Source organism: Tupaia chinensis, unplaced genomic scaffold, assembly GCF_000334495.1.
Source record: "Tupaia chinensis unplaced genomic scaffold, TupChi_1.0 Scaffold000207_1, whole genome shotgun sequence".
Classification (NCBI taxonomy): domain Eukaryota; kingdom Metazoa; phylum Chordata; class Mammalia; order Scandentia; family Tupaiidae; genus Tupaia; species Tupaia belangeri.
The window spans coordinates 3,960,598-3,981,471 of NW_006159682.1; the positions used below are offsets into that span (position 1 = coordinate 3,960,598).

General features: G+C 37.6%; 1 protein-coding gene and 2 pseudogenes across 1 annotated transcript in view; all 3 read left to right on the forward strand.

Annotated features, from left to right (window-relative positions):
• LOC102498597 (putative selection and upkeep of intraepithelial T-cells protein 1 homolog) overlaps window positions 1-15,188 on the forward strand; it is a 24,853-nt gene extending 9,665 nt beyond the window's left edge. Inside the window, exons 3-8 of the mRNA XM_027771340.1 lie at window positions 3,002-3,352; window positions 3,775-4,056; window positions 6,200-6,310; window positions 8,943-9,077; window positions 12,404-12,526; window positions 14,636-15,188. Of these exons, the coding sequence (XP_027627141.1) occupies window positions 3,002-3,352; window positions 3,775-4,056; window positions 6,200-6,310; window positions 8,943-9,077; window positions 12,404-12,526; window positions 14,636-14,670 (1,037 nt within the window). The 3' untranslated portion in view covers window positions 14,671-15,188. The remainder of the gene's footprint in view (window positions 1-3,001; window positions 3,353-3,774; window positions 4,057-6,199; window positions 6,311-8,942; window positions 9,078-12,403; window positions 12,527-14,635) is intronic.
• A 3,073-nt stretch (window positions 15,189-18,261) lies between these two features.
• Window positions 18,262-18,789, forward strand: LOC102491130 (60S ribosomal protein L18a pseudogene; annotated as a pseudogene).
• Window positions 18,790-19,815: 1,026 nt separating this feature from the next.
• Window positions 19,816-20,348, forward strand: LOC114007603 (60S ribosomal protein L7 pseudogene; annotated as a pseudogene).
• Window positions 20,349-20,874: the final 526 nt, after the last annotated feature.

Below are 20,874 nucleotides of genomic sequence, written 5' to 3' on the forward strand. Positions count from 1 at the left end.
CAGCACCATTTGCTGAAGAGGTTTTCCTTTTCCCACTGGATTGACCAGTAACCTTTGTCAAAGATCAGTTGACTGTATGTTTGGGAATTTATTTCTGGGGACTCAATTCTGTTCCATTGGTCCACATGTCTGTTTCTGTGCCATACCATGCTGTTTTGATTACCACAGCTTTGTAGTATATTTTTGGGTCAGGGAGTGAGTTGCCACCCACTCCACTCTTCTTCTGCAGAATTGCTTTGGCAATATGGGGTCTTTTGTGATTCTAGATGAATTTTATGATTGTCTTTTCTAGATCTGTGAAGAATGTGTCTGGTACTTTGATTGGCATTGCATTAAATGTGTAGATTAAGTTGGGTAGAATTGCCATTTTGATTATATTAATTCTTCGAATCCAGGAACATGGGATGTCCTTCCACTTTTTTGTGTCATTTTCAATTTCTTTTTTTAGCTTCTCATAGTTTTCCTTGTGAAGGTCTTTAACTTCTTTGGTTAGATTTATTCCTAAGTACCTTATACTTTTTGCAGCTATGGTAAATAGAATAACTTTTTTTAGTCCTATCTCAATCTGTCTGTTGTTCCTATATAGAAATGCTGTAGATTTCTGTACATGGATTTTGTATCCTGCAACTTTATTGTATTTGTGCATTAATTCCAGAAATTTTTTTCTTATATAAATATTGAGAAAGAAATCTGGCATTTTTTTTTTCAAAAGAAAGCACCCAGTAGTCATATCCTCTTATAAAATACCCCATCATCCTCCACTGACCTCAAATGTCACCTTTGGCATAAAGTAAATTTCCCTATATATCTGAATTTCTAAACTGTGTCCCATTGAGTTCTCTTCACATGGGCCAATTTCAGATTTAAAAAAGGTTGTATTTATACAATAAATTTTAATGTATTACAGAGATATTTCATTTTCAGTACTCTTTTTTATATAATTTTTCTATAAAAGGTTTAAACATAAAAATATTCAGTTATTTTTAATTAGTGACTTCAAGTTGCTACATTGACTTTGTTTGCTGTATTGTTGGTTTTAATAGAAAATACTCCAGAATTTTCCATTATACCTTTGAGAAAAATTTTTCTTTCTTTTTGTTTGTTTTCTGTAAGATAGTTTTAAGTCTGAACATCTATTAAAATGTATTTTAAGCAATGTTAAGAATATATCTGATTGTATATCCAGTTCCATATGAAAACTAATAGAGAATAATGATAAAATTATTTAGCCCTACATCACAATCATATTTTTAAATATATAAAGATAAATATTATAATTTTATAATTAATGTGATTAATTTGCTTGTTTCATATGCATTTAGACACTCAAAATAATCAGCATTTTATTTATTTGTTTGTTTTCATTGTCAGGTGCATGAACTTGCTAGAGCGAGACAGAGAGATACAGTGAGAGGGAAATGAGAAGTCACCACTCCCCGCCCCCAGGAGGGATAGACATACTGCAATCCCTTCTCCTCCATTCTCTTCTCAGGATTTTGAGCATGCATGCACATGGGCCTGGCATGATTTTTCAAACCACCAGGACCAGGACTCAAACCACAGTTGGTGATGTGGGAAGCCAGTTCCTTAACTTCCACACCATCTCCTGGCTCCAATAGTCAGTGTTTTTAGGTGTGTAATTGGAGTTTATGGAAATCAAATTAACTTCATTAACAATGTTCAAGTATTTATTTTCAAAGACTTACCATATAAATATGTAATAAAATGAGGACTAAACAATTGAAACCTAAAATAGTGTTTCTTTCTATATACAAAAATTTTTTTTTGCCACTTTATATATGACTTGATTAGTCACACATTGGTACTTGAGACTTTTTAGCCCCTGGTGGTAAGAAAAGCCTACATTGATTTGATAGTCTTTACCTAGTGGCACCATAACGGCAGTGATTGGGGGACATAAAATAGCCATCAGGTCAGGGAAATAAGGAGTATTAGAGGATGAGCTAACATCCCCTCCTCATTGAGTGGAGAAAGGAACAGAAATAGTACGAAATGCACGCTATTTTAACACTTTACTTCTGTCAAGGACTAAATATCAACAATGAGAATTTCTGAATCTTTAAATTGAAAGAATATCTGTTAAACCAAGTTGTATCAAAAAAATGCAAAAAAACTTAATTAATTAAAATGAAACATATTGACCTGGGGGCACTTGGAGGAGCAGGTAGTGGGACTTTAAGACATTTTGTTGGTAATATTTAAGAGAGTTGAAACCTTCTTTGTTGACCATAGGACTTATGTAATAAGAGAACATAGAAAATAAGAGGGGTAAAATTAAACACACTATGGGTGAAAATTTTTCAGACTTGAATAAAAACAGGAATCACCCAATTCAAGAAGCACCATAAAGCTTAGCTAGAAAAAAAGAATACATTTATACAGAGATGCGTACAAACCCAAGAGATGGGTGTGAATGCCAGATATGGTGTTTGTGGAGGAGAGAGGCCTAAGGAAGGACATTTGGAGGAGGGATACGGAGGCAGAGCATTGACAGGATGGAGAGGGGTGGTGTTATCTGTTGAAGATATTTTGATCAACTAGTCTGGGGAGAAATGTTCACATATTGAAGTGTTCACTTTGTAAGCTAAATAATGTGATTGAATGTATAAAAAATTTTTAAAAAGAACAAAATTTAAAAAGATGCAGTTAGTCTTAAAAACATCCTAAGAGAATAGAATGAATAAAAGAACAGGTTGAAAGATAAAAAGAACAACTATTACACTCTGGTGGCAGCTTTCTAAACAGAATGAAGACTATTAAGCAACAGTGGAAAACATACTTTTGTATTTCTTGAGAAAAACAATGTGGTGCATTACCATTCAAATCAAGTGCAAAATTAAGGTGTCTTCTGGGGGAGAAAAAAAAAAAAGAATTTGCTGTCAATAAAGTGTGTTTGTGAGAGAGAGAGAGAGATGATATGACTCAAATAAAGTGTGTCCTGACTCATACTTTCACCTTTTGGTTACCATCTCATTCTCAGAACAATTCACAGTAAGTGGCTCAGAGGTTCCAATCTTGGCCTCCTTGGGTGGAGTAGTTGAGCTCAGTTGCCAGCTGTTCCCACCACAGAGCGCACAACACATGGAGGTACGTTGGTTCCGGGACCGCTACACAGAACCTATTCATCTGTACAAGGATGGAAAAGACCTGTATGGAGAAATTATCTCCAAGTATGTGGAGCGGACAGAGCTCCTGAAGGAAGCCATTGGAGAGGGTAAAGTCACCCTCAGGATCCTTAATGTCAGCGTTGAGGATAATGGGCAGTACCACTGCTTCTTCAAAGACAGTGATGATTTCTATGAAGAAGCTGTCACAGAAGTGCAAGTCACAGGTAAGGACACATCCCTCTGAGGTGATGAAGATAGAATGGTAAGCCATAAATTCCATGAGGACTGAGATCATCATTGCTTTTTGTTCATTGTTATGATTAAGACTCTAACCCAGTCTCCTAGATTTGGTAACTAGCCAATAAAAGTTTTTGAGTGAATGAGTAAATAAATGAAACAATCCGAATTCACCTCACTTATTTAGGAACAGGTGTTCATATATACAATATATCATAGCCATTCAGCCTGGCTTTTCTTTCTTTCCCTTTGACTAGTTGTCATGGCAATCATCCCCACAGAGCTTGACTATCAATATATCGAAGGTGACAGGGGTTAAAGTGGGGAATGAAGGGATTTTTTTTTCTCTGTTCTGTTTTCCCTTCCCATTACCTAAAAAATGTCATTTTTCTCTTTTCTTTCCAACCAGCTACAAGCTTAGAAATACAGATTCATATGCATCCTCCTAACACCAAAGGTCTTCTAGTGGAATGTGATTCAGGAGGGTGGTTCCCACAGCCTCAAATGGAGTGGAGAGACAGCAGAGGAGAGATCATTCCACCTGCATCAACAACCCATTCACAGGATGAAAACAAATTATTTAACATGAAGATGACCCTTCTCCTTAGAGATAGTTCCCATGGAAATGTCACTTGCTACCTTCGAAACCCTGTGACTGGTCAAGAGCAAAGGACAAGCATTGTTCTTTCAAGTGAGATCTCTGTGTTTTTTTTTCAAACAGTAGTTATTGCCACATGATATATAAGCTAAGATATATAAGCTAAAGAAAAAAGTAATATACTTTCTTCATTTGGTTTCTAAGACATTGTTTCCTTTTGGTTTTATTCTTCATCTTGTTTATTTTCTCTCTTATTCTCTTTTCTGAAATTTTTTCTTTTTAGAAAGTTTGCTATAGGGCACGTGTATTTGTCAGAGAGGCAGAGAGAGACAGAAAGAAAGAAAGTGAGAAGTCACCCCCAAGGGGATGGCCACACCACAATCCCTTCTCCTTTATTCTCCTCTCAGGACTTTGGGCATGCACACACATGCACCCAGCATGAGTTTTAAGTCAATGGGTTCAGGACTCGAACCGTGGTCGACTACACAGGAGTCCAGTGAGAGACAGCAGAGGAGAGATCATTCCACCTGCATCAACAACCCATTCACAGGATGAAAACAAATTATTTAACATGAAGATGACCCTTCTCCTTAGAGATAGTTCCCATGGAAATGTCACTTGCTACCTTCGAAACCCTGTGACTGGTCAAGAGCAAAGGACAAGCATTGTTCTTTCAAGTGAGATCTCTGTGTTTTTTTTTCAAACAGTAGTTATTGCCACATGATATATAAGCTAAGATATATAAGCTAAAGAAAAAAGTAATATACTTTCTTCATTTGGTTTCTAAGACATTGTTTCCTTTTGGTTTTATTCTTCATCTTGTTTATTTTCTCTCTTATTCTCTTTTCTGAAATTTTTTCTTTTTAGAAAGTTTGCTATAGGGCACGTGTATTTGTCAGAGAGGCAGAGAGAGACAGAAAGAAAGAAAGTGAGAAGTCACCCCCAAGGGGATGGCCACACCACAATCCCTTCTCCTTTATTCTCCTCTCAGGACTTTGGGCATGCACACACATGCACCCAGCATGAGTTTTAAGTCAATGGGTTCAGGACTCGAACCGTGGTCGACTACACAGGAGTCCAGTGACATAACCATTATGCCATATGCTGGCCCCTGGGGCATAGTTCTTCACTCTTTTCTCTCTTGTGACTTTATTTGTCTCATGACCTTAAATACCATCAATATTATGATAGCTCTTCAAATTGTATCTCCTTCCCAGAACTGTCTCCCAAACTCTGTTTTCATTTCCAAACCTAACATCTCAACATAAAAGTCTAAAATATTCCAAACCAAGCACATTAAAAACTAAACTCCAAATTACCCTCAACTTGATTAATGTGCTACCTTTACAATCACACTTTATAATTTTATTTTCTTAGGATGAAATCTTTGAAGTCATTCTTGATTCCCATTTTTTCTCTCAAATTTTGCAATGCATCTATCGGTGGACCATCCCACATGGCCCACTGTGTGGTTCAAGTCCTGGAGCCTATGACTTGAAAATCATGCCAAGTGTATGTGTGTGCATGTCCAAAATTCTGAGAGGAGCATGGAGGAGCAGGGATTGCAGCATGGTCATCTTTCTTGGAGGATGATTTCTCACTCTCTCTTTCTCTCTCTCTGGTGAGTGTGCTTGCTATATAGGAAAAAAATAATGATAGCTCTAACTTAAAAATATACCCATAGTCCCATCTCTTCCCACTACTTTACTCCTATCATCCAGATCTGAGACAACATCACCCATGATCTACGCTTTGAGAATAGCATCCTAAAAGTTCTCCTACTTCTAGTCTTGTATGTTATACTATGCTATATATTCAACATGTAGATAGGAAGCCCAGTGAAATCCCTTTATGTTTAATAAGACATAACTGTACCATTTGTTCAAGACCCTGAGATTGTTCCCATTTTACTCAGAGTAAAATGTCTCACGATGTCCTGCATTTTCTGAGCCCCATTTCCCACCTGACCTCATCTCCCAATGTCCTCTCTGGTTGGTGCAAACTCAACCCTTCAGACCCATTGTAAACTGTCAGTGTAGGTGCAGCTCTGAATTTTCTAATGTATACGTGGGGTCTGGCATTGACAGGGAGAGCAGTCTAACTGACTTAGATCTAATATTCCAGGATGATCAAGTCTTGAGTGAACACATGTTTTGGATGAGTCCTCATTCCTTGTTCAGTGAGTTAAAACAGTTTGAGTTTCCTAAGTTGTAACATTTGTGACTCTCTGTTTCAGATAAACTTTTTCCATGGAACATCATTTGGACACTGATTCTGATTTTAATTCTGTTTACATCAACAATCTTTATTGTGATTCCCAGCATTGAATTATATTTCAGACAGAGACGTAAGTAAGTTTGAAGGGTGGGTGATGCACAATGGGAGAGGGGAGAGCTAAAGCTGCCTGACCTTTGATTCTCAAGCCTGTCTGCTTCAGGAACTTTGAGGTATGTATTAGACATGTACCCTCCACCTGTTTCTTGGTCCTAGATAGTTTTCTCTTCCTCTGGAGCTGCTGAGAATGCTGTTTATCTGAAAGCCTGAGTTCTTTACCACAACCATTTTTCCTATAGTGATAGGTTTCCAAACGAACTGGGAAAATTCTTTTAACATTTAACACCATTTATAGATATTTCTCACTTAGTTTCTAAATGGGCATAAAGACCCAAACAGGGACAGCTAATGAAGTCCTAACTACACATAGCAGAAATGACTAAGGTCACTTAACGGTCCACAGCATCATCCGCAGGGGGAGTTAGATTAGTTGCAATACCTGGTGTTTTACTTTTCCTAGAAGAAAAAACATTTTCATATATTCTCAATTGTGCTATATTGGAGATGAGGGGAGTGGACTTAAGGATTTCCAAAATCAATTTAAGACACACCTAACAGTAACTCTTAATGATTTGGGGATGTATTTCATTTTAAGACTTTAAAGTCATAGATACCTTCTAGTATTGCTCTGTCTTTTGAGAGTAGATGCTTCTGTGATCTCTTCTTGCTTTTTCACCAGACCCCCTAGTATCTTCTCCCATATTTGTAGGTCAGCTGTCAGCTAAAGATTCAGATCTCAGTCCTTCTATCCTTCTTTCAACTTCCTGGATTTCTTCCTTTACATTCTTAGGTGTTCTTCTGACCTGGCTTTGTTATTTGACCCAGAGAGTTGCTATTTTCCATCTCTATAGCTGTAAGCTTTGGGGAAAATCCTCACACCAGAAAGTCATAAATTTTTCACCTTTTTAGTTGCTCTTTTTTAAAAATAAACTCTTTAAATTTTGTTTGCTTATTGACACTACCCAGTTTTAAGGTTTGTATTTTTTTAATATAAATTATCTTCTTAATCACTTCTTTTTTGTTCTTAAATCATTTGCTGTAGGGCATGTGTACTTAAGAAAGAGAGAGAGAGAGAGAAAGCACCCTCCCCCCTAGGGGGGATGGCCATGCCACAATCTCTTTTCCTCCATTTCTCCCTCCTTTGGGGATTTTGGGCACACATGCACATGTGCCCAGTATATTTTTCAAGTAACTTACAGAAATGTCTTTTGTATCTTACACTTTATTGACCCTTCTAAGAGCATACATATAACAATTGTCTCTTCTCAGTTAACTCTTCAGAGATTTGTAGTCAGAGACTTTTCTAAATTGACCTTAGCCAATCTTATTGTCTCCCGTTATTTAACTGTCCCTCATCGACACTATTTGTGCCCCTAATATTGTGTTCAACTTCATTTAGAAGGTGTTTTTGAATAATTTGGGATGGATTTTTTTCAGGAGGCAGAGTAAATTTTATAGTAAGTATTATCATAAGAGGCTAACATTTATTGAATTCTTAATACAAACAAATGCTATACCTAGGAATTTACTGTTATTAATGCCTTCAACCTGCATAATACACTTTGGGTTTATATTATTGCTACCTGATTTTCCGTCTAATGAAATTTAAAGTTAAGTATCCCTCCTAAAATTATACAGCTAATAATGGTAGGAAACAAGAATTAATACAAGCTGTATGGACATTTGTATTGCATATTCTAAACACAAAGTTAAATGGGATCTATACCTTTTCAATACAAAAATGGGCATAATGTCTAGCTGCAAGACTCCACATCAAAGCCGCCTATTTTTCAAGGAGAGATGAGGGAGCCAGATGATGCTGCTGTGAGACAACATCAGAAAGTCCACAGGAAAATGAAATCAAAGTATGAATTTATTTTGGTGCAAAGAAATTAGAAATCTATCCATAGATTTTTCCATAATAATGCACATTTTCCTTGAACTTTTTGAACCTCCCCCATGTGATATACCAAATAAGATTGTAAAAATATGTTAACTGAAGACTCTTTCACTCATGAGATTCTTGTGGTCAACGCTTTTATGATCTCTAATGTAGTTCAGAAGTCTCTGAAATTATCCCAGCCTCTTTCAAACCCAAACAAAATGTAATGGCCAATTCATAACTCTCTCCTGCTCTCTGCTGAGCCCCATTGATTGATTGGGTAGATGAGGAAAAAAAGTTGTTTTCCTCCAGGCTGAAAACTGCCCAGTCCCACTCTGCTATTTGTCCCTGTCACCAACACCTCTCTGATCCTTCAAACCCAAGCCTTAGTCCAACTCAAAATGAACACAAGAGGCTGGCATCAAAACATAACTCTTGTTTTATTATCTTTTAAAAATTTGCCAGAGTGTGTATGTGCTTGCCAAAGAGAGAGAGAGAGAAAGCACTTCCACCCTCGCATGGGACACGGTCACACCTCAATCTCTTCTCCGCTACTCCCTTCTTTCAGGATCCTGGGTGCACACACATGCACCTGATATGTTTCTAAAGCTGCCAGGACCAAGACTTGAACCTTGCAGCGGGCCATGTGATCCAGCCACCTTAACCACCAGGATGTCCCCAGCTTTTGGTTTGTTGGCACATTTCCCCCCAATCTGAAGTGCCTCTATACTAATAACCAATGTTTATATCTATTTTTCCTCAGATCGCCCCCATAACTGTTGTCAATCAGTTTGCTCCTGTAAGAAGATAAGTCCTATCATAGTGAACCCATTGATAGCCATCAGCTCAGTGGGTATAATTGCAGGACTCATTTCCTATTTGCAGTTCAAAAAAAGAGGTATGTGGGATCAAGAATATAAGCACTTTCTGAATATATCTCCTTTCCCAAATGCCCAATCTCTGATAAGACAGTTAACCAAAGAGGAGTGATATTTGTTTAAACTATAGGGGCAATAAAGAATTAGACTGGGGTTTGAATTCCAGCCTCCTGAGTTTTATAGGCTAATGATACAAACTGCTGACGCTTTTGCTTCTAGAGAGAGGAAATAAATAAACAAACAAAACTAGCCATCACTTAACTTAAAATATGCTGATAATTTCCACATTTTTAACCTAATATAGGTAATAATTCAGTATATCTTAAGCTTTTTGAGTCATAGATTTCTTTCAGAAATTAATGAAAAGCAGAGGATTGGCATCTCGAAATAATTAATATGTCCACACAAATCTTGCTAAATTTCATGGTGTGCATGGACTGTTGAAAATGATCCTTCTCTTTTGGTCTCTTGGAGGGTGCATTAAAATGGAAATTGTGAGAGTTTATTATAGCTCAACCCGATATATTTGAAATGTACACTCAGTTCTATCTTTGGGGTCCCCATGGAAATTGTACATAAAAGACAATGATCAAGAAAACAAAGTAATTCTTTAATATAAGCTGGAACTCTAGACAAAAATAAATTCACAAAGGAGAGGTCATAAAATAGGACTAGACTCTTCAGAGAATTTTTAAAATTAATTTTCTCCTATGAAATGAAAACACAGTGACCTTAAACCAAGCCACAGTCAATGTGCCTTTTATATCTTATTCCAAAAAAGTACATACCCGAGACGTACATATTAACTGTGGAAATAGACTAAATGACACATCCATCAGTACTATAAGAAAAAGAACAAGAAGATATAATGTAGATAATATGCATTAAATGCTTATTATGTGCTCTATCGATTTTATGTAGGTTAATATATTCAATCTTTAGTGGAATGTATTTTACAGTTGATAAATTCTGGTATACAGGGACCAGCAGTTAGCATAATGGCTATGTAGCTGGACTGACACGTAGTTGACAACAGTTCAAGTCCAGGACCCGGTGGCTTAAACTCACGCTGGACGCGTGTGCATTCGTGCCCAAGATCCCGAGAGGAGAATGGAGGAGAAGGGATTGCGGCGTGGCCATCCCCCCTGGGAGGTGATTTCTCGCTTTCTGTCTCTCTGTCTCTCTCTCTCTGGTGAGCGCACGCGCCTTATAGCAAAAAACTCTCCAAAAAAAGGAAAAAGAAAATTCTGGTATACAAAAAAGTTAAGTAGTTTATCCAAGATGACACAGTAAATGTGAGAGCCAGGCTCCCAATTCAGGCACTCAGACTCTTAAAATCTGTATTTTAACAATTTCCATATATAATTCTTCATGAAAAAAAAAAAAACACTGGGTTATTGAAAAGTCATGACGCATTTGATGACCCAATAATTGAAAAAGGAAGAGATGTTTAGTCATAGCTCCCTTGTGAAAAGTGAGGGACGGGAACCAGCAGTTTGCGTAATGGCTATGTCGCTGGACTCCCACGTAGTCAACCGCGGTTCGCGTCCCATACCCGGTGGCTTAAAACTCATGCCGGGCGCGTGTGCGTGCGTGCCCAAGATCCCGAGAGGAGAATGGAGGAGAAGGGATTGCAGCGTGACCATCCCCCCTGGGGGGTGATTTCTCGCTTTCTGTCTCTATGTCTCTCTGTCTGTCTGGCAAGCGCACGTGCCCTATAGTGAAAAAATCCTCTCAAAAAAAAAAAAAGTGAGGGACAATATTAATATGTCCTAAATTTGAGTCACTTGTCATGTGCATTTTACATTCCCACTAACAGCATGTAAGGGTTCTAATTTCTTACTATACTCACCAATACTTGTTAATTTTTCTTCTTTTGTTTTTCTTTTTTGTTTTCAAACTCAGTTATTTCCATGTTATACTGTTAAGTTCCCTAATTATTTCTTCTTCCTGCTCAGATCAGCCTTGAATCTCTCCAGTTAATTTTTCATATCAGTTATTATGTTTTTCAGTTGCAGAATATCTCTTTTTAGATTTCCATCTCTTTACTGGTATTTCTATTTTGTTCATGTATATTTTTTTCTTTTTTGAGAGGTTTTTGCTATAGGACTGTGCGCTCACCAGAAAGAGAGAGAGAGAGAGAAAGTGAGAAATCACCCCCCAGGGGAGATAGCTGTGCCACAATCCCTTCTCCTCCATTCTCTTCTCAGGATCTTGGGCATGCACTCACACGCACCTGGCATGAGTTTAAGCCACCAGGTCCAGGACTCGAACCTCAGTCGACTACATGGGAGTCCAGCAACATAGCCATTATGCCAACTGCTGGTCCCTGTTCATGTATTATATTCTTGACTTTTAACACATCTTTATTTATTTATTTATTTATTTATTGCATATCTAAAAAAGTCATTTTAAAGTCAGTGTCTAGTAGGTCAGTTTTTAGATTTTTTTTTTAGAAACAGTTTCTATAATTAATAGAATCATTATCTTTTCTCTTTTGACTGAGTCATACTTCGTTGTTTTTGATATTCCTTGTGATTTTGTTGATGAACCTGGACATTTTAATCTAATAATATAGTAATCTTAGAAGTCTGGTTTGTCCTCTTCCTCACGACTTACCTGGGTTTGTTTGTTTACTTATTTATTTATTTATTAAGTTTTGTAGGCTCCTTATGTGTTAAGAATCACCCTGAGTTATAAACAAGATTTTCAGAACCAGCAGTTGGCGTAATGGCTATGTCGCTGGACTCCCATGTAGTCAACCATGGTTCAAGTCCCGGACCCGGTGGCTTAAACTCATGCCAGGCGTGTGTGCCAATGGTATTGCCATCACAAGACATATTATCCAGTATTATGAGTGAGGATGTTTTATACCTTAGAATCATCCAGAAAAGACACTCTAAAAGAGATTTCTGCTCCAAATGAGAATGTGACTTTTGAGAATTATAAGATCTCTCCCACATCAGAGATTCTGCTATCTCAGACAATCCTGTTTCACCATATGTCTTATAAGGCCTGGAATTCCCAGCACCAAATAAAATAGATGAAAGCGTAATGTATCTATCTGTCCTTCAGACCTGGCCAGCCACAGCAAGAGCCATGTTGCTTGAGTAGAAAAGTATGTATCTGCCTTCTCATAGCCCTCTTTCAACCTTAACCCAAATGTGCTCATCTCAAGGTTCATCCACATAGCCTAACCTACTTCTTCTCCTGCCACTCACATGCACCATCTCACGTAAACCCAGAAGGTATAGAGCAGCAGGATCCTAAAAAGTCAATCTATCATAAACTGTAATTCACCTTCCTTCTCTGCTATACACTTTCTAATTTTTTTATGTCCCCCCAGTCCCCACTTCAGATCCACACTTCCAGTTGGATATTATGTGGTTGGAAGATATGACCGTGCTCCTGTGTGTGTTGATGGCCTTTATCACTATGATCATTTCCTTTGTCTACTCCAAAATCAGAGGTAAATGATATGGGAGAGTGGAAACTTAAAGGGCATTGAGTTGACCTGATTGATCTCCAGATGTCCAGAGAGAGACCATTATTGTCCTTATGCCTGAATAACTAGAGGAAGAAACAGAAGCCTGGGTCTTCTAGAAGTGTTTCCTGATCATAGCCTTCTTGAGACTCCTCGGATTTCTATCACTGCCAGTGTAAGTAGTGCCTTGAATACCAAGGACAGTCTCAGCTCTGCCTGTACAATTGTGACAACTTTCTCAGGTAAACATGGAAGGCTCAGCTAAGTTTCACCCAAAAGCATTTGCCAAAGCTTTCTGTATAGTAAACTCCTTGTAAGGCTTACATGGTTTTTTTCTTTTAATCTTAAAGGGAGAACTGAAACTGATGTTATGCTTATCATACTTTTCTATTTTAGAAATGTGTCAGTGTCCACAGGGTTGGAGTAGGAAGATGTCTGAACCGATGCTCATAGGAGGGCAAATATCTCTGAAGCTTTCCCTAGCTCATTCCCAAAGATAAAATCCCTGGTTTTATTGTACAAGTAAAATTTCCTTTAAAAAAAAATAGATGGAGGCCCAGGTTTGGTGGAATAAAATGGCATACTGACCTGAAGTGCTGGAAGCCACTTGGCCAACTGCAGCTTCAAATCTCGAGTCAATACGAAACACCCTGGGCATGTGCACCCAAGGTTCTGAGGAGCTGGAGGCCTTGGGAAAGAGGATCAGAACTCTCTTTCATGCATATATACCTATGCACAATTTTTTTCTCTCATAAAGAAACTTTTTTAAAGACAACAATGGACCAAATAAACTTTTCAAATTTCCATTTTTTAAAAAGTGAAAGAGAATGTGGAACTAACCACCCAGGAAGAAAAATTTAATACTTGATTCTGGTGCTATACCAGCAATCTACAATCAATGTATTTCACATTGCCAATATTATGGTTTTACAGCAACCACCTTACACTAACATAGCGAAAACTAAAATTGGTCAACATTTACTTCATAATGAAATGTTCAAAATTACTTGTTAATAACTTTTAAAGTTTATTTCTTTCTTTTGTAGAGTAAGAGACAGAGCGAGACAGAGATAGTGAGAGAGAAGTACCTTTAACAGGGTGCCATGCTTCAGTTCCCTCCCCTAACCTCCCAGCTAGCCAGCCTCATGAGTACAATCCTGGCATGCACAGGTAACCCAGGAAACTAAACTCTTGGACTTACATGGATCCAGCATCACTTGAGCAGCAAGTCATTGTCACACCACTGAGCATCACTTGAGCAGCAAGTCATTGTCACACCACTGAGCCAGCCCAGCTGTTAAACTTTTAAATACTAATTTTTAAAAAGACCTCCTACAATCACCAATTTTATTTTACAATGCCAAAAGATTTCCCCAAATTTGTATGTCTCCTACCATTTTTCTTAACATTTTTTTCAGTGTATCTGAGTTTGTATTGGTGTACCAGAATGAATCCCATCTCTTTTTAGTAAGAGCATTCTCTACTTTCTCACAGGATGAGTTTGGCTCCTTCCATGTGTTCAAAAGTTGATTTTGCCAATTCTGAGTCTCCTGTATTTCACTATTTTTGAAGTTCCAGGTCAAGTGGATGAATAGTAATATTTAGAAAATAACTTAAACACAAATCCACAAACCACAGCAACTTCCATTATGTCTTGAGATATAAACACAGTTGTATTGTGCAATAGCCTTTTCAAGTAAACAAACACGACCTATAATGATTTACTAGTATCTAAGTTATGGATAGAGGATGAGAAAGAGTGAGAGAGAAGGAATCTTCTGGATTACAGTTTCAACAGAGTATTCATGTATTTCAACTGCATTGAGATAATATGCAAATTAAAACAAGGTCCTTTCTCAAATGTCTTTTTTCCTTGCAGGCTTCTTCCCAGAATTCTTTTCCCTCAATAATGTAAACTAGAAAAATTCAAGTTAATTAATTTTTAAATAAAAGTGTTTCTCATGGCTTTTCCAAAAATGTTCTTGGCACCTCAAAGGAAATCAATATATTTTCAAACATGTTTTTATCTCAATTATTAGCCTTTATTAAGATGTAAATTTACAAAACCTTGATTAAATTTTATTTCTTTGACAGAGTCCTCAGCTAGTTCTGAGAATGAAGAAGAATAATCTTATCCGGAATTTGAGATAGAAAGAATACAGTGGACCAGTATGCTAATATCTCAGAAGAAAATAACCGTTGACCCACAGTTTCACACATAGTCAAATAATTGTCCTGGGAGAGTTGAATAAACTGCTACTGGATATTCAGATTTTTATTACATTTGTAGCTCATGCACAAACTCTGCTCATTCAAAATAAAAGATGGAAGTGTAATTAGGAGTAACAGATTAAAAGAATAACTGGATTAACACCAATTTAAAAAACAATAATTTACATGGTAAAATGGAAATAACTCTCTGAAAGTAGAGGTAAACCTGTATCAATAATTAAATGTTGTATTTATCAGTCGTGAAACATGTCAGTAAAACATAACTGCTCTCTGGGATAGCAGGTAGTATGGAGGTTAAAGCACTGGATCTCACAAAGCTGCCTCAGTGGTTCAGGTCCCATGAACCAGTGGCTTAATCACACCAGGCACATGTATGTATGCCAAGATACTGAAAGGAGAATGGAGAGGAAGGGATTTCAGCATGGCCATCCCTCCACGGGGTAATTTCTCACTTTCTCTTTCTCTCTGTTTCTCTCCAGCAAGTACACACACCTCATAGCAAAGCAATTGACTGCTACTTATACAAACACAAACTACTCTCAAATCTATGATTTTACAGTAGGCTTAACTAATGCATAATGACAGAGAGAAGTTGAAAATATAGAAAGACAAAGACAGAAATCAACAACCATGCCTCTGGCCCAAGTATGGTTATTAAGGTATGCACACAGAATCAAATCATGAATATACCCATTAAATATTACATTATGTTGTACACATTTGTTAATAATGCTAGCAGGGCTTTTCTGCGTATGTATTATTAAACTGTACATATTTTTTACTCAGCTATGACATACCATCCCACAGCCTTTTTCCCTAATTTACATGCATTCTTGTTTCCATTACAAATTTTCTCATGAACCACCCCCCACTATGTTTTTTTCTTTAAGTTTACTGCCCTCTTGTCTTTAATTTAGAGATTTACAATTGAAGAGTCTCCCAGTTCAAAAATCCAGGATTCTCCCTGTCTAATTTGCTGCCAAACACCTTTAATGTATTTTTCATTTTGTAGATTATTCTTTCTTTTTCTACAATTCCCAGATGTTTTTCTTTCATAGATTGTACTTTTACATTTTTTTGGAGAGGTTTTTGCTATACGGTGTCTGCGCTCGCCCGCCAGTAAGACAGAGAGAGACAGAGAGATAGAAAGTGAAAAATCACCCCCCAGGGGGGATGGCCATGCCGCAATCCCTTCTCCTCCATTCTCCTCTCAGGATCTTGGGCATGCACGCACATGTGCCTGGCATGAGTTTAAGCCACCAGGTCCGAGACTCGAACCACAGTCAGCTACATGGGAGTTCAGCTACATAGCCATTATGCTAACTGCTGGTCCCATCACCGTACATCTTTACAGCACACACAGTGAATTTTCCCAGCATGAATACTGTATATTAGTCCAGTTAAAAATATTACTAAACACATTATCATCAACAGATAATTTTCCATTTTTTTATTCCTTAAATGTTTTCCTTTGTTCCCTCTTGATTCCCTCCTGCCCACCCTGCCATTGCCCATCCCCGCCCCACACTGTCTTTTGTATGCACATTTGCTCTCTATGCTTTTATACCTCCCACTTTCAGTTTTGGCCATAGAGTGCAGACATTCAGTATATAATAAGAGAGGATATACAATGCCTCTCTTTCATGATCTGGTTTGCTTCACTTAGCATTATGTCTTCCATATTTAACCATCTTCTACCAAATGCCAGGGTCTCATTTTTTATGGCTGAATAGTATTCCATTGTGTATATGTGCCACACTTTTTCAATCTATTCATCTGATTGCATGTCTTAATCATTGTAAATAATGCTGCAATAAACATGGATGTGCAAGTGTTTTTCCAGTCAAGTGTATTCCTATCTTTTGGGTAGATACTCAGGACTGGGATTACTGGATAGTATGGTAATACTACTGTAGGTTTTTCAGGAACTTCCATATTGTTCTCCACATTGACTGTACTAATTTACATTCCTAGCAACAGTGTAAGAAAGTTCCATTTTCACCACAGCCTCACCAGCACTTATCATTAATTTTTTATTATTTATTTATTTTAAGTTTTTATATACATTCAATCACATTGTTTAGCTTACAATGTGAGCATTTCAATATGTGAACATTTCTCCTCAGTCCCGTTGATCAAAATATCTTCAACCAATAACACTACACCTCCCCATTCCATCAATCTATCTTGTTGTCAAGAGGCTTTTCAAATGCAGGTGTTAATCCTGATCCCATTCCTGTTCCAAAATATTTAATATACTTGTCCTCCTCAGAGCTTCCATTGTGATTCTCCAAACCCTATTAGTTGAAAAATACTTTTTAAGTGAATATTTAAAAAGAAGAACCAATAGGACTGATTCATCAGCTGAAAGTGTTATAGCAGGAAAGAAGTTTGAGAAGGAAGAAAATATTAATAGTGATGTTCAGATTAATTTTCTGATAAATAAAGATACAAGATCAAGACAGGGAAATATGTGGGAAAAAACATAATATAAGAGTTTTAGAAGGGAAGTTATTTCAATTCTGCACATTAATTTTGATGTGTCTATGATATAGATGATCCATGGACAACTGGATAAAAATCTGATCTTAGGTCATTACAGGGGATATAATCAAGTAAATCAAGTAAATATATTAAAGCAAAAAATCAGATGCCATTACACAGTAAAGTAAAACTAAACAGCAGTAAATATAATAAAGTTCTTTGTGGTACTAACATTATGGAGGTAGGAAAAGAAAACTGTCAAGATAAAGGAAAAGTGTCTACAAATATCTGAATAATATAGGAATACAAAATCCATTAGTGTTTTTATCAGGAGCTTTGCAAAATTAAACCTCACGTTGTCCTTTTGGTATAAATTGATAGCTGCTAAGGAGCCACTCAAAAGAAAAAAGAAAACATGCAAACAAAACTTTCTATTGTTCTTGGTTATGCTTGCTCTTCTTCTTTAAATCCATTTCACCAAAAAGTTTTTAAATGATTTAAGTTTATTCCCTGAGTAAGAGACAGCGATAGAGAGAGAGAGCTACAGCATCTCCAGCAGGGCCTTGGTGCTGCGATCCACCCCCAGCTTTAGCCAGCTCAGATCATGGATACACACACGTCAGTGTACTCAAGGATGTACAAGGCAAATCAGTAACCTTCCCATGTAGGTCTGCTTTGTAGAGTAGCACATTTTACTGCTACCATCTATCCCTGAATCCACTGAATTTTAATATGAATGCTTTATTCAACCAGGGACCAGTGATAAAATGTAATGTAATATTGTAGTAGACTGTCATGTGGCAGGGAGGGTAAAGTAACTGGTTCCTTAGTAGAAGTTAATTTCCCAGAATTTGTCATGTCCAATGATTAAATAAGGCTCTAGACAAGTTGACTTTAAGGAGCTCTTTCACTATCTTGTCACACATCTTGTGCAATAAAAACAGTATTGCATCTAAATTGAGTGACGGGGTTTCGCCAGTGGCAGCGAGAGTAGAGAGAGCACCATGAAGGCCTTGGGGATGCACCAAGAGCACAAGGTGGGCACGGCTTGCCCACCTCCAAATGCAGCACACTGCCCCTCTACCGCATGAGCATCTTCACCCCTAACCACATGGTTGCCAAGTCCGGCTTCCGGTACTTTGTATCCCAGCTGAAGAAGATGGAGTAGTCAGAGGAGATGTCTACTGCGGGCAGGTGTTTGAGAAGTCCTCTCTGCGTGTCAAGAACTTCTGTATCTGGCCATTCTACGACTCTTGAAGTGGCACTTATAACGTGTACGCTAGTACCTGGACCTGACCACGACTGGCGCCCTCACCCAGTAGTACAGTGACTTGGGCGACTGGCACCACACCAGTGTCTACTCCTACTCCATCCAGATCGTGAAGGAGGAGGAGATCAGCGCCAGCAAGTGCGGCTGGCTGGCAGTCAAGCAGATCCACAACTCCAAGATCAAGTTCCTGCTGCCCTAATGGTTCTTGTGATGGCACCACAAGCCTCATTTCACCACCAAGAGGCCCAACACCTTTTTCTAGGCCTGGGGCATCCTGGGGTGGCCCAGATAAATTGGGACCAGTCAAAACAATAAAAAATAAAATAAATTTTAAAAATAAATTGAATGTTTATTTTCTATGAGAAGAAACATATGCATTTAAATAAAAATTGTAAATATTTGTAGGTCTGACCGAGGGGAGGGCAATAGAGATCTTCTAAGTGCTTTTAAATATTTTTGCTTATTTAATATATTAGGTTTGTTTTCCAACTTGTAGTAGTATGTAAAACTACTTATATGAGTGTAACTATATACATATATATATATATATATATATACATATATACACACACACACATATATATGTGTATATATATAGTTAAAAATCAACATTTGAATTAATATATGGACTATAATTGTTTTAACCTTAAAAAATGAATAGCTTATGTACATTTACAACTCTCTGCTTTACTGTGCAAATCTTATTATGTTGAATAAAACATCATTATGATAAAAAATCAGTCTTGGCTCTTTTTGGGGATGGACCCATGGAGGGTGTTGAAGAAAAAGAAGGTTTCTGTTGTGGCAGAAGCCATCAAGGAAAAGGTTCCTGCTGTGCTAGAAATCCTGAAGAAAAAGATAAGGTATTTTGCGGAGCTGAAGATCAAGCGCCTGAGAAAGAAGTTTGCTCAAAGATGCCTCAAGAGACAAGGAGTGACATACAATAACTCTTTTGTAATCTGACTTGCTTCACTTAGCAGTAAATCTGTGTTTGCCCACTTTCTACCAAATGCTAGGGTCTTGTTTTTTATGGCTGAGTAGTATTTCATAATGTATATTTGCCACACTTTTTCAATCCATTCATCTGTTTATGGACATTTGGGAAAATTTATTTGGTATGCTATAATGGTGCACAGTAATTGAATGTTATAAAAAAAAAAAGAGCTAGTAAAACCTATGAAAAAATCACACAACACACATACACACACACGACAAGGAGGAAGCCTATCTAGGAAAAAGCTAAGCACCATCATAGGAATGTAAGCAGATATACAAAACTGACAGTCACATGGCCAGGGTGGTGAGAAAAACCAGCCACTTCTATGTACCTACAGAACCCAAATTAATGTTCGCTGTCATCAGGATCAGAAGAATCAATGGTGTGAGCCCAAAGGTCCGAAAGGTGTTGCAGCTCTTCGCCTTCGCCAGATCTTCAATGGCGCCTTTGCTAAGTGCAGCAAGGCTTCAATTAACATGCTGAGCGTTGCGGAACCCAGTGTTGCATGGGAGTACCCAAATTTAAAGTCAGTAAATGAACTAATCTGCAAGTGTGGTTATGGCAAAATCAGTAAGAAGCTAATTGTTTTGACAGATAACTGCTTACTCAGTCTCTGTAAATTTGGCATCATCTGCAATAGGGGATCTCATTCATGAGATCTACACTGCTGGAAAACACTTTGAAGAAGCAAATAACGTCCAGTGGCTCTTCAGATGATCTTCTCCATGTGGCGGAATGAAGAAGACGACCAATCATTTTTTAGAAGGTAGAGATGTCAACAAAAGGGAGGCCAGATCAACAGGCTTATTAGAAGGATGAACTAAGGTATCCGCTATGATTACGTTTGTAATTTGGTCAGTTAATAAGCAGTGGCTGCTTTCAGACTGAAAAACAATCAGTTTTGCATGAAAGTCAAGCATTTCTAGATACAACACACCCATAAATGTCCAGCTTTTTGAGACATCCTGAGACCATGAGAAACTGCCGAATTCAGCATTTCAGACTCCACAGGTGATTTAAGTCTGTCACTCAAGAGTTACATTAGCGTGTCCTCCTTTTTTACTGTAATTTCTAATTTACATGTAATCATTGTACACCTTTGTGGAGCATAATATGATTTTATAGCATTTATACAGTATATAATAATCAAAACAAAGATACAAATGCATTAATCATCTTCAACATTTAACGTTATGTTATATCGCACACATTTGATATTTGTTCCACCGGTTTTTTAGAGGGTGGTATTTATTGAATTGTCAACAATGCCTTTTATATAACCTATTTCGCGTGTTTACATTCACTCATTGTTTACTCCCTGACCCCCTCTACCCCCTCTCCACCTATGCA